Below are 14,793 nucleotides of genomic sequence, written 5' to 3' on the forward strand. Positions count from 1 at the left end.
AATGATAGTCAAGGCTGCAGAGGAGATGTTTGCGTCAGTTCATCGGACGGTGGAAGCCAACCAGCCCCCACATCATGTCACATCCAACAGCTAATAAATAATAAAGCTGGTAAGGATGGTATCAGAGCTGAGCTCATCAAGATTGGAAACAACTGACCACATGCTTGCACAAACTGATGATCAGAATCTAGAAAACTGAATCGCTACCGGAGGAGTGGAAAGAAGGGGTCATACGCCCCATCTATAAAACAGGCGACAAGCTGGAGTGTGAGAATATTCGAGCGATCACCACTTTTAATACCGCCTACAAAATAATATTCCAGATGATCTTCCATCGCCTGTCACCAATAGTGAATAAGGTCATGGGAAGATTATAAGCCAGCTTCGTTGAAGGTCGCTCGCCAACGGGCCAGAGATTATTCAAAAATGCGAAAGACAGTGCGTGTCCTAAGCAAAAATCTGTTGATTCTCTTAGCAAGAACAGCTGATATAGTCATAACGAAGCTCATGATAATTCCTGATGGTATACAATCATCGAAGGACTCTTCCTGCGCCATGAACATGGTCTTCTTTCGTAGTAGTGTTAACTTCGCCATTCGATGTAGGCAGCCAGGCAGTTGATTCATGGCGCGGAAACAGTCTTTCGATTATTGTCCTTAGCTCTTTTGGGCACATCTCTGGCGGTTTCGTTGGGCTACCAATCATTGTCATAGTGACCTTATATGCATCTACCAATGAGTTTGCTCTTGCATTCAAATAGCCTTGTTAACCCTGATTTGCGGGAGCAGCTCCTGTCATCCACGAAATATAGGTCTATGATCTTCTCTTTAAATATCGTTGTATTTAAACTCTATGTATCCCACTACCTGCTCAAATATAGCTGCGACGGAGTTTGGTGATCATCCTATTCCACCATCAGATTGGACGGTAAGTATGCCATGGCTGTACCACAGAGAAACAGACGTCTCACTATGAACAAAATGCAATCAAAATCATCGTCACGGAAACATTATCTCGCAATGCTAAATGCACTGTGAGTGGATAAGTGGCAACCAGATGGCGGTAGTGGACAAATGTCAAACACAAGCGAATTCGATGGAAGCGCCATCGGTGGCCGATTGACCACCTACAAAAAAATGAATCCACCGTTGAAAAGGTGAACGATAGTACACGTGTTGAGTGGGACGTCTGTTTCTCTGTAGCTGTACTTTTCTCGTTATAGTTACATCACAGGCTCGAGTTAATACTGGAAACAACTCGCCCGGACTTGGATTCAGCAGACTGTGCCCAAATCTAACTGCTTTCGCAAACATGTTCTTGTCAAAGGCTTCCGTTTGTTCCCTCTCCGTGAGATAGTATCGCCTGTGCCAGTGCACCTCTTTTCGTCTATTCGGAAACAATGTCCCGAGCAGAACAAGTCAGGCAAAATATTGTTTCAACTACAACTACAACTACAACTGGTCACATATGAGTTCCAGTAATCCATGTGAAGCAGGATATCCAGTGGTATGCCCAACCCTACTCCACTTCTTGAATTGGGTTGTAGTGTAAGGCAATATGTCTTGCATGATAACTAAATATTTTAGTAGAGCAGATTTTTTTCAAAAATGGTAGCATATTAATACTTACCCACAACGAAAAGATAATGGGAACGGCGGCGCGTGCAAAGGTGGAGTTACGACCTTGTTATGGCTAGTCGATCATGTGAGTAATGAACTTATTATATTAGACAAAAAATCATTAAAATAAAGATTCTTAAAAATTCTCGATTATGTACTCAATATATGAAAAGTTGGAAATATACGATGGGCTGGACACATTTCTAGTATACCGCTTAAAAACCAGTTTGCTCTGAATATAATTGGTTGAAAAGATATTGAAATCGTCTAGACAGATGATGCACAGAGTTATAACGAGTTTGACATCATTGCAAACAGCTTTAATTATATTTACAACCCTCACCCCTCCTCTTCAGCAAGTGGCGATGCTCTTTGCAACATGTACAATTCTCCATTCTGTAGTCTAACCTTTTCCATGGAATTCCTCCATAACTCTACTAGAGACAGCTAACCAATAGTGTACCGTTTAAAGCCATCTAGGTTCATGTGAGGGAGCTGGAAAAACCACACAAAAGCCTCAAATAACCACATTTTACTCGCTTCATAACTTTTTTCTCCCAGCATGTACAACTTTGACCCCATAGACACTTTTTCTTGCTTTTTCGAGATCTTTTAACTAAGGTATGGGTCATCTGTGTACACCGATGGCCCACAGTCCATACATTTTGCCCATTCTCCTTTTGGACAACTCTCTTTTATTGCTGCCTACTTGCCTTTCCAGTGCAATGGGCAGCAAAGGAATTTGTTGAGAGCTGATCTTCAAATTCTAACGCGCAACAAATCCAAACTTTTCATAATTGGTGACTTCAATGCCAACACCGTTCATAGAATAATGCTCCAAGCAATTCCAATGGTAAGATTGTATTTGAAGATTGTTCTGCAGGATATTATACTACTCAATATCCCAATGGCCCAACTTGTTTTTCATCCACTCTAAATCCTTCGACAATTGATTTGGTTTTGACGGATTCAAGTCAGCTGTGTGGCCAATTGGAAACTCATGCTGACTTTGACTCTGATCACCTTCCTGTGACATTTGAAATCTCACAAGAAGCCATTTATAATCCAATCAGCTCTACTTTTAATTGTCATAGAGCAGACTGGGATTTATATAAAACATATATCGATATGAATTTTGACTTTGATATTCCTCTCGATACCAAAAGTGATATTGATAATGCTCTCGTATCTTTGACAAATTTAATTGTAGAAGCCAGAGGCATTGCAATTCCTAAATGTGAAATTACATTCAACTCCATTATTATTGACGACGATCTTCAGCTACTGATCCGTCTTAAAAATTTGAGGCGAGGGCAATACCAAACAACTCGTGATCCCGCGTTGAAAGTTATTTGGCGAGATTTGCAAAATGAAATTAAAAAACGTTTCGCTAGTCTGAGAAATACCAACTTTGAGAATAATGTCTCGAAGTTGGATCCTAGCGCGAAACCCTTTTGGAAATTAACGAAAATTCTTTTAAAAAAAACCTTAAAAGTCAATTCCAGCGCTTAAAGAGGGAAATAAATTTTTATTAACAAATGGCGAAAAGGGTCAAAAACTTGTTCAGCAGTTCGAGAGTGCCCATAATTGTAGTCTAGGTCTCACTAGTCCAATTGAGGATCAGGTTACACGGAGCTTCGAAGACATTCTCAATCAATCAAAGAATGTGTTTGACCCTTCGTTGGGAACTAATTTGGATGAAGTGAGAAGAAGAAGGCTGATGAAGGTATTTTCTACATACTTATCAAAAAACTTCCTGAGAGCTCTTTATCCTTTTTGGTTAATTTATCTAACAAATGATTTCAATTGGCATACTTTCCAGATAAATAGAAAAACGCCAAAGTTGTTCCAATATTGAAGCCGGACAAAAATCCAGCTGAGGCTTCTAGTTATCGCCCAATCAGTTTGCTTTCTTCAATTTGAAACCTTCTAGCAGACATATTGTCACTATGAATGGAATTCCAATTAATTGGTCTAGCGAAGCTAAATATTTAGGACTTCTGCTAGATCAAAAATTAACTTTTAAAAGTCATATTGAAGGCGTTCAAGCCAAATGTAACAAATGTTCCAAGTGTCTATTTCCGCTTATAAACAGAAATTCAAAACTTTGTCTTAAGAACAAACTTTTGATTTACAAACAAAGTTTTAGACCAGCCATGTTGTATGATGTGCCAATATGGACTTGTTACTGCAATACCAGAAAGAAGCCACTTCAGAGGATTCAAAATAAATTTTAAAAACGATTCTGGTATAGTACCAATGAATGTCATAGGATTTCTAATATTGAGACATTGCAACAAATGTCCAACAAAATAATTTCCAATTTTCTACAAAAATCGTTGCAATCTTCTATTGCAACGATTAGCTCCTTGTACCCTTAGCATAAATTAGGTTAAGTTTAGTTTAAGCCCAGATTAATCCACCTAGCGGTGATGGTGCCTTTCTCGACCTTCGTAAAATGTGTGTGCTTGAAAATAGATGAGCTAGTAGCTAGGAGTAAAAAAGACAAATTTCTTTGTCCGTTCTATGAAAATCAGATTATTTATGGCAAAGATATTGTAGATCCAGTTGAAACCCGAAAATCATATTTTGTCCCATTCCCGGATGTCGCGACTGCATCGCGAGTGGTACCCGACTATGGCACAGTTGCGCACTACTCGCGATGCAGTTGCAACATCCGGAAATGCGAGAAAATGCGATTGTCGCGAAACCTCGGTTCGGTTTTCAGCTTGATCTACAATATGCTAATAAGAATTTCGACATTTTTGTTTCCTTTCCAAACTTTTTGACGTACATACCCCTGTTTTATTTTACCAAGTCATATATTTTAAGGATATCACTTTTGGATGTAAATTGAACCGAAGCTCCGACTACACAAAAAGAAAACGAAAATGTCATTCCCATCAAGCGAGCGGAGGGCAATATTTGTTATGATATAAATCTCATGACCGTCTTTCTGCCAAACTCCCGTATGAAGAGGGAGGGAAGTGTATTAGTGTGGAAGCATCCGATAGTTCGTTTTCGGAAAGAAATTATAGCCTTTCGGTTCAACTTTGTTGTCACAAGAAAGGCAAAAAGTATTTTGGCCATAATTTCTAAGGTAATAGTCCAATCTGGCCAACTTTCAATAGAAAATAATAGAACAGGATTCCGCGTCTAAAGCAATTTGTTGTGAGTAAATCGGTTGAGGGTAAGTCCATTACAAGTCAGCTAGACTTTTTACTCGCTTTTTATAGCGCATAGTATATTTTGGCCATAATTTCTGTGCCCATGGTCCAAATTTTTAATAGAAACAATACGACAGGATTCCGCGTCGAATGAAACTTGTTGGAATTATAGATAGTGGAATATATAGATGAGTGAAGATAAATCCTCTGTCTCCAAACGAACTGTCAAACGTGTCTCCAAACGAGCATGACGTCACGATTTCAATGGAAACGTTAAGGGCTGTGAGTGCGCGAGTGCACGGGCAGAAAAATCGACTCAGCCATGCTTTCGCTCATCTATATAGTCTACTATCTATAGTTGGAATTAAATCGGTTCACGGTGCTTCATTTACCGTTATTATAAAAATAAATATACCATTCAATCGGCAGCCGCCATTCGATTCCTATTATAATTCTACGCTTCTGGACAAATTTTCAAAAAAATCGTTGGTGGGATTTTTGAGTTACGCCATTTTTAAGTTTTTCGAGGAAAAACGCCCAAAAAAGCGATTAAAAATCCATAGCACAACGTAATAACTTAAAAACAAACAAGTTTTTTATTGTGCAAAATCAATTAAATCTCTATACCCACATAAAAATGAACATTTTCTTTTGAAGTAATAGGGTAACTGTACCTTTAGTGGAGGTAACACCAATTGTGGAGGTAGTATGATTTTGTTTTGTAATTATACACTCTACTATAGTTTCAGTTGATACATTATGGTAAAAATATGATGTTAATTACAACTTTTCATAAAATTTTGATTGAAACCAAATGATTTTTCTCAATGAAATTTACTCCCCTGTCCCTATAGTGGAACAACTGTGCGTAGCTCTGGAAGGTGCAATTCGAAGATCTTGTGTGCAAAGAAAGGCAACCATCATCAATAAGTCTTACATGCTCCTTGGTTTTGCGTATGACATCGACATCATTGGTGTAGATTGCAGTGCAATGGAAGAATCTTTTAAACGGAAGAGTGGAAGAATAGGACTGACTGATCATGAACTTTGTCAAAACTATGTACCTGGTGGCTGGCAGTGAGCGTTGCAGCCCAAACGGTGTTACTCCCGAGGTTGAATGGGTTGGATGCGATTTGAGGTTGTCGACGAATTCATATATCTTGGAATACTCATTATATGTGATAATGACGTTATCCGCGAGGTTTTCACCTGTTGCAGCTGTCACGTGTTGCAGCTGCAAGTAGAACTTTCTATGATTTTCGTAGCCAGCTAGAGTCTCGGAGCCTACAAACACGGACAAAGCTAGCTCTGTATACATCGTTGTTTCGTCCAGTAGCCATGTACGACCATGAAGCATGGTCGTTAAAAGATGCAGAACATCGAATTTTAGGAGTATTTGAGTGGAAAATACTTGGCAGTGCGGTGGAAAATTAAGAATGGCTCAGACGCTTGAATCAATTGCGCCAAGTGTACACCAGCCGCCAAGTGCAGACATTGGCAGGCTTTTAAAATACGGCATATTACAGTGGGGTGGACATAATGCACGTATGCCGAAAGAGAGACCAGCAAAAGTCATGTTTAGCATAGAACCTGGAAGAGGACATTGGCTCCAGGGTAGACCATGCACTCGCTGGCTGTGTGCAATCCTGGAAGATGCGCGTAAAATGCGTGTGTTGTAGGCGTGCCGGGGGATCTGTGACTGGCGGCCCTAGAACGAGCGACCTAGAACAAGATATTACAGTCGGTTTTGCTCCGGATAACATGGAGTGTACGACCATTATATACAGGCAGATAGATATTTAATTGATTTTGCATTAAAAAAACTCGTTTGCAATTTATTACGTTGTGCTATGGATTTTTAATTGATTTACAAGGCATTTTTCATCAAAAAACTTAAAAATGGCATAACTCAAAAATCTAGCCAACGATTTTTTTGAAAATTTGTCCAGAAACGTAGAATTATAGTAGGAATCGAATGGCGGCTGCAGATTGAATGGTATATTTATTTTCATAATAACGGTGAATGAAGCACCGTGCGTTAAGGATAAGTTCCAAAAAAGTGAGCTAAACTTTTCGCACTTTTGGTGCGCACACGCGCACACACATATAGACATCATCGCAGTTCGTCGAGCTTATACGTATATAACACTATGAGTCTCCAGGTTTTCTGTAAAAGTTTGGTTTTGGAGCGAACATTCAACCTTTTCGTATAAAAAGGCAAAAATGGTGTTTCGGCCATAACTTCCGATCCCATAGTCCGATCTAGCCAATTTTCAATAGAAAACAATGGGACAAGATTCTGCGTCGAATGAAACTTAGGCGAGCGACCTGAGAAGCACACATATTGCACATCAATCACAGTAACTTATATATGACCGGATTCAGTAACAATATGGTTACTGCCACCAGATTTGTTGAACTTGTGTTGCTTGGGGAATAGATGAAGTCTAAGTGCTAAAAAGTGAGCTAGACTTTTTCGAACTCTTTTTCACAATAAATAGTAATTTGACCATAACATCTAAGCCCATAGTCCGATCTGGCCAATTTTCAATAAGAAAATATGAGACATTCTGCGTCGAATGCAATTTAATGCGAGCAAATCGGTTGAGGAAAAGTGCCTGAAAAATGAGTGAGTTTTTTTAGCGATTTTTCCATAAAAAATGGTATAATTTTCGATCCCATAGTCCGATATGGCCAATTTTCAATAGGAAACAACGGGATAGGATTCTACGTCGAATGCAACTTGTTGTGAGCAAATCGGTTAAGGATATGTGCCCGAAAAATGAGTGACATTTTTTACGCGATTTTTTCGTATGAATTTGTATTTTGGCCATAACTTCTGATCCCATAGTCCGATCTGGCCAATTTCAAATAGGAAACAATTGGACAGGATTCTGCGTCGAATGCAACTTGTTGCAAGAAATTGGTTGAGGATAAGTGCCCGAAAAATGAGTGACATTTTTTACGCGATTTTTTCGTATGAATTTGTATTTTGGCCATAACTTTTGATCCCATAGTCCGATCTGGCCAATTTCAAATAGGAAACAATGGGACAGGATTCTGCGTCGAATGCAACTTGTTGCGAGCAAATCGGTTGAGGGTAAGTGCCCGAAAAATGAGTGACATTTTTTGAGTAGTTTTGCGCACACACACACACACACACACACACACACACACACACACACACACACACACACACACACACACACACACACACACACACACACACACACACACACACACAGACATCACCTCAATTCGTCGAACTGAGTCGATTGGTATATAACACTATGGGTCTCCGGGCCTTCTATAAAAAGTTTGTTTTTTTTTGGAGCGAACATATAGCCTTTACCGTATACTTTGTATACGAGAAAGGCAAAACATTGTAATTCCTACATGGTTCAATTAAACCAGAGGAAAAATTCAAACTGCCAGAGGCAACTGAAATGTATTAATAATAACTAAAAATGTAACATAGCAAATAAGGATGATAGTGTTGAGAAAACACGGAACACCTAGTCTAAGAGATGAATGCACGTATTAGGTAATTAGCAAATAAAACAAGAAAAAAAAAATCCATGATTATTTAGCATTAGCATTAGCATTGAGCAATTCGCACAAATTCGTAGGTGGCACAAACCAAGATTATTTGTATGAGAGTAACATCACTTTCATCCGTTACCACAGATATTAATTTGGGACTAATCACTATCTCTTAGATGGAAACAATGCATTCTCTAATAGCCCAGATCTGTCCTGGCCACGTCCTTGCGAATGCTGAGGAAGGGGAAGGATTGTTAGTTGGACACCTACTTAAAAAAAAAGATGCAGAGAACTCTACGACCTCTCATAGGTGCCACAGGAGGTTTTGGGATTGTGTGGAAGGTTATAACAGTAGGAATCGTTTTGGTAGAACGTGAAACACAAAAATTACTAAGATAGAAATACAAAGAAGGAAATGGACAAGCTTGGAATTGAACACATGACCTCCTGCTTATAAGGCAGAAGCCACTAGACCACCGAGCTCGTCAAAAAAAAAATCCGTGGTTATTTGGTCACAGAATAGCCAATGGATCAGCGTCGAGTCAAGTACGAGACACTGAAGACGACCTTACTGTTGAGGTCGACATACGTATCTGTCAAAGGTACAATAAAGTAGTGGAATTAAATGGAATTGTACAAACTCGTCTTATGACAAGTGAGGGATCGGCGATTTAACGGCATTGAAGTCACTTGCATGCTTGCATGATTGCATGTTCATTAGAGTGGGGCGTCATGGTCATTTTTTCAAATCAATGGTTTTTCGAAGCCATTCTGGGTCCTGAACAACTGTGCAGAATTCGGGACCGATTGGTTGTTTCCTCGCTTTCCGCATTGTGTTTGAAGTTTGTATGGAAATTAGTATGGGAAAACGTATATTTTTACATTTCCACTACTAGAGGTTTCAGTTCATCGTAAACTAAGTGGCACATTGCGTTAAAGTATAACCTAAAGGATGCCGAAAAACTTTGCTGAAGAAGGCACGTTGCTGGAACGTCCACGAAAAAAATCATAACGTTTCGAAGATTGAGTGTTCAAACCATATGCAAAAAATCGTTTATTCTGCCAGCACTGCTGAACTACATAGACCAATAATTTAACTGGGTGTTATTTTAAAATAATTGTTCTTATAGGGTTTTAGAGCTCATGGGAGCTATCCTGAATCATTTCACAAAGAAAAAAAACGACAAGAAGGAAGATGGGTTTTGCCCTTCGATAACCATAGGTCGTCCGGTAGTGCTGGCAGAAACATTGGTTTCTTGCATATGGTTTGAACAATCAATTTTCGAAACGTAATAATTTTCTTGTAGACCTTCTAGCTACGTACCTTCTTCGGCAAAGTCTTTCGACATCTTCCAGACTATATGCTAACTTATTGAGTCACGTGATTGATGTTAAATTGAAGCCGCTAATAGCAAAATGTGAAAAGTCTGATTTCCCATACTAATCTCCATGTAAATTTTAAAACGTGATGCGGCATGCGAGGTCGCAACCAATCGAGCCCATATCTTGCAAAGTTGATTGGGGTCCCAAAACGATTCAGAAAAACCTTGATTTCACTTGATCGGACCAAGTTTGCCTTTTCCCATACAACTGCGCCCTACTCTAATGTTCATATAAATAAATTAAAATACTAAGTTATTACGATACTTGAATGTCCCATAAATGTTTTTCAGGCAAAAATGGAACTCTCAGGGGAAACGACAGATAGGGATTTTGAAAACTATTCAGCAGGATATACACTCAACCCTCGGCAGTTTTTTATACGTCACTTTGTTTCACTGCCTCCTGCCACGCGACGTAAAAAGAATTTGAAACATTATTGACACCCAAAAGTAAGCCTATAACAAGGCACTATTTTTTTTTAAACTTTATTAATGTGTTTTTTTTAATAAGAAGGCACTCTTAGAAACCCAAAGAACAAATTAGATGCTTTATATATTAATCATTTGCCTTCAACAATTGTTCCATTCCAGGTCATCCAAGAATTTCCTGGAGTATAGGTCTTGAGGTCTACCTGCGTAACCGAAGGGCTGTTATCTCTTTTTAAAAATGGTTTATGCCCTATATGATCTGTTAAACCAAACTCAATATGCCTTAAGCAGCCATTTCTTTCCAGGTCATCCAAGAATGTACTAGACTCCTCAGCCGCGGTTTCATCCCAAATATGTCCTCCGAGTATTTGTCTTTCACTTGCGTCTTAAATGTAGTCCAATGAGTTCTTCTCATGTAGGCATATGAGATCTCCAAATCGTCCTGGAGATTGAATCAACCAAGTCTTTCCTGATGTCCCCAGCCGCGGTATCAACCCAATTATGTCCTCCGAGTATTTGTCTTTTGCTCGCGTCTCAAATCCAGGCATATGAGGTGTTCTAAGATCTCCAAATTGCACTTGAGTGTGAATCAAATGGTCTGTCGAATCAACCAAGACGTCCTCAGGCATGGTATCAGCCTAATTATGTCCTCCGGATATTTGTCTTTAATTTGCCTAATCTTTAATTTTAAATCCAGACATATGAGATGTTGCAAGATCTCCACATTGTCCTGGAGTTTGAATCAAATGTTCTGCCGAATCAACCAAGTATATGGAGACGCATGGTACATTCGTACGGTGTATTATCTTGTGACTAAATTTTAACGCAAATTTAATCTCATCCATTTTATTAAATAAATTAACAAATGACCAATTGATTTGTTACTAGGGCAACTCCACCTGGTGTCAAACCAAAATTAACCCAGCATGTTCATACATGTCCCTAAAGCCCTTTCGTGTTATGTGAAAAAGAAGAAAAATTCGTATATCTAATACCTAACTGTTGCAAAAAGAATGTTCAAAACCAATTGAATGGGATTTAAGGACATGTGCAAACTCTTATATGGCAAACTAAAAAGGAAACGGATTGAATTTATCGCAAATGTGTATCTATTGGACTCGTTGCCAACTGCTGCACCGACATAACGGCAGGAACGTTTCCGTTTCTAATATACAATCAATTTTCGAATCGTCTTCCCCGCCAAGAAGCGGATACTTACCCCCAGATCCAGATATGTGGTGTAGATCGGATACGGCAGCGCAATCACCATCCCCGCCAGCCAGGAGGCGCAGCTGCACACGAACGCCGGCAGCCGGGCCTTGAGCGGGTCCGTTAGCCAGCGCTTCCGGTCCCACGCTATCAACAAATGGGAAATCATGGCGACGTGCAGCGGGATGTCCTGCAATGGACGGAAACCAAAATGCAAACAGTAAATCGTCAGTCGTCTGTCGGTCGTTTCACAATAAATACACGGAGGGAGAAAATCAAATACGGGAGCTTATTTGTTTCGTTTTGGTTTCTGATGTTGTGGCAAATAAAAAAGCAAGACAAATAGAATAGTCTACTATTGTGTATACACTGGGGTTGCTTTCTACGTGAATAGATCTCACCAATTTCTCGGTCTACATCAATTTCCATACCTTTTCAAATACTACTTGGATTTTAACTAAATGTTTTAATAAACCCAAAGGCTCTAATCAACCAAAAGCAAACAGCGTGAAAAGTGACCTCAGTGTAGATTCCTTTTTTGTGAGGAAATGAGAAAATTGAATTAATTAATTTGCTCAGATTAGCAGTGTTGATGCTGTGCTGCAGCTGACTCCTGTAGAGACCACGCTTTCGATCAATTAAATTCAGAGCTCCTGCACAGACTCCAAGTAATTTGCATCGATGTTTTACTTTTTGTCTTGTGATAAGTCTACAGGTGGTATGGTAGAATAGGTAATAAAAGTGAATGAAAACACAATCACGGATGACTATCTTGACAATTATTTAGGATATAACATTCTCAATTTCCTTAGCATGCCTTATAGGCTTCACAAATATTTATATCCCCAAAACCCCGACAATCTCACCCATCAAACTCGTACAGAAAAAGCCGTACAATCTAAACCAAACGAGTGCCATAATTCCAGTCTCGATTGCTTCGTTTCTCACTAAATAAATAAATAGCCGGCGAAAAAACATACCCGAAAAGGGTGAACTTTCCAATCCAAAGACAGCATCCGGCTGACTAACTGACTGACTGACTGACTGTCTGGATTAGAAAATCTCGCTTCTGTGAAACGAACGAATCATCAGGAACCGGGTGATCCGAAATAAGCTCGTGAGCTTTTCTAGTTCCTCCCTGCCGCCACACCACCGGCTGTATCAATGGTCGACGACACAAGAAGAGTGGGAGAAGAGTTTCCAACTGAAAAAAAACCCACGAACTGGGAAGGAGACAGATTCGAATGCAGTTCAACAGGGTCTGGGTAAATCCTTTTACTGTCACTGAAGATTAACGCCGCTCGCTCGCGGCAAATCGATCGCTCGGGATGGTGTTACCAGGAGACCGGATCAAACCGAGAAGGATTTTGCTGCTCCTGTGGAATGTGACAAGGATTGAGTTTTATTGGTAATTTCATTAGACAATGTGGAATGGAGTCGTTGACACACTCTACAACGTCGTGGAGGAGCTTTACCGGACCTTCAACCTCGATGGTCAAGGCAATGGCAATATGTGAGTTGAGCGAATGATTGGTTGAGATTTATTATTGTATGTACATTGCGTTTTAGATGTTGAATGTTTAATTGAGATTTCTTGGATGCTGGGTCATTAGGCTGAAGGCCATTACACCGAAAGTCATCAGGCCAAATAATCATCGAACGGTCATTAAGCCGAATGGTTATTAGGATGGATGACTAGTGGGAATTAAGAAACGAGAAGTGAGAAAATAATCATGAGAAGTGAAAAGTGAGAAGAAAGAAGCAACAAGTGAGAAGGCAGAAGTGAGAAGTAAGATGAGTGAAGGGAGATGGAACAGGAAGTAGGAAGAAGAAGGAAAAGGAAATAGGAGAAAGGGAGAAGGAAAATGCATGAAAAGGAAGAAGAACAAAGAAGGAACATGGAAGCAGGAAGAAGGAAAAAGGATGAAGAAAAAATTAAGAAGGGAAAAAAGAAGAAAGAATGGAGAACGAAACGCATTCGACATTTCTTCCTCTTCTTCTTCTTTATTAGGAAGGAGGAAGGAGAAAGAAATAAGGCAAAAGAAGAAAAAAAAGAAGTAGGAAGAAAAAAGAAAAAAGTAGAAAGAAGGAAAAAGAACGAAGAAGGAATAAAGAAGAAGGAAGAAGGAAGTAGAAAAAAAAGAAAAAAGGAAGGAGAAAGAAAAAAGAAGGAAAAAAATAAGAAATAATCAAAAAGGAAGGAGGAAGAAGATAGACGGAGTAAAAAAGAAGAAAGAATGAAGAAGGAAGAATGAAAAAAGAGTAAAGAAGAAGGAAGAAAAAATGATTAAAAAAGCAAAACCATATTGAAAAAGAGAGCATGAAGACATGATAAATTTAAGAAAAAAACTTAAATTGAAAAAGGATGAAGAAAAAGACTGAAGGAAGAAAGCAGGAAAAATATAAATAAATAAAAGGGAAAAAATAAAAGGTAGAAAAAAAAAAGAAGTAAAATGAACGAAGTTAAATTCAGAATGGAAGACAAAAGAAGGGGAAAGAAAAAGAAGAAGAATGAAAGAGGAAGATAGGAGGAAGAAGAAATATTGAAAATAAAACAAAAAAGTGAAAAAGAGTAAAGATGTAAGAAGAAAAAATAAAAAATAAAAATCATAACGAAAAAGGAAGAAGGAAGAACAAAGGAGGAAGGGAAAATGAAAATTTAAAAGAATGAAGGAAAAAGCAAGAAGGACGAAAGAACAAAAATGAAGTTAGAAATAATTTAGGAGGAAGGAAGAAAGATAATGACAAAAGTAAAAAGGAAGAACTTACTTCTCACACTCAATTTGATTTAAATGAAATTTAAATTGGGTTTGAATTGAATTTCGATTGGATTTGGATTGGATTTGGATTGGATTTGGATTGGATTTGGATTGGATTTGGATTGGATTTGGATTGGATTTGGATTGGATTTGGATTGGATTTGGATTGGATTGGATTTGGATTGGATTTGGATTGGATTTGGATTGGATTGGATTTGGATTGGATTTGGATTGGATTTGGATTGGATTTGGATTGGATTTGGATTGGATTTGGATTGGATTTGGATTGGATTTGGATTGGATTTGGATTGGATTTGGATTGGATTTGGATTGGATTTGGATTGGATTTGGATTGGATTTGGATTGGATTGGATTGGATTTGGATTTGGATTGGATTTGGATTTGGATTTGGATTGGATTTGGATTGGATTGGATTTGGATTGGATTTGGATTGGATTTGGATTTGGATTGGATTTGGATTGGATTTGGATTGGATTTGGATTTGGATTGGATTTGGATTTGATTGATTTGGATTGATTTGGATTGATTTGATTGATTTGGATTGGATTTGACTTGATTTGGATTGATTTGATTGGATTTGGATTGATTTGGATTGATTTGATTGATTTGGATTGATTTGATTGATTTGATTGGATTTGGATTGATTTGGATTGATTTTGGATTG

General features: G+C 38.7%; 1 protein-coding gene across 1 annotated transcript in view; it reads right to left on the bottom strand.

The window, feature by feature from the left end:
• Window positions 1-11,518, bottom strand: part of LOC134207482 (uncharacterized) — a 288,199-nt gene extending 276,681 nt beyond the window's left edge. Inside the window, exon 1 of the mRNA XM_062683196.1 lies at window positions 11,360-11,518. Within this exon, the coding sequence (XP_062539180.1) occupies window positions 11,360-11,518 (159 nt within the window). The remainder of the gene's footprint in view (window positions 1-11,359) is intronic.
• Between the last annotated feature and the right edge of the window lie 3,275 nt (window positions 11,519-14,793).

Source organism: Armigeres subalbatus, chromosome 1 (genome assembly GCF_024139115.2).
Source record: "Armigeres subalbatus isolate Guangzhou_Male chromosome 1, GZ_Asu_2, whole genome shotgun sequence".
In the NCBI taxonomy this organism is placed as follows: Eukaryota; Metazoa; Arthropoda; class Insecta; order Diptera; family Culicidae; genus Armigeres; species Armigeres subalbatus.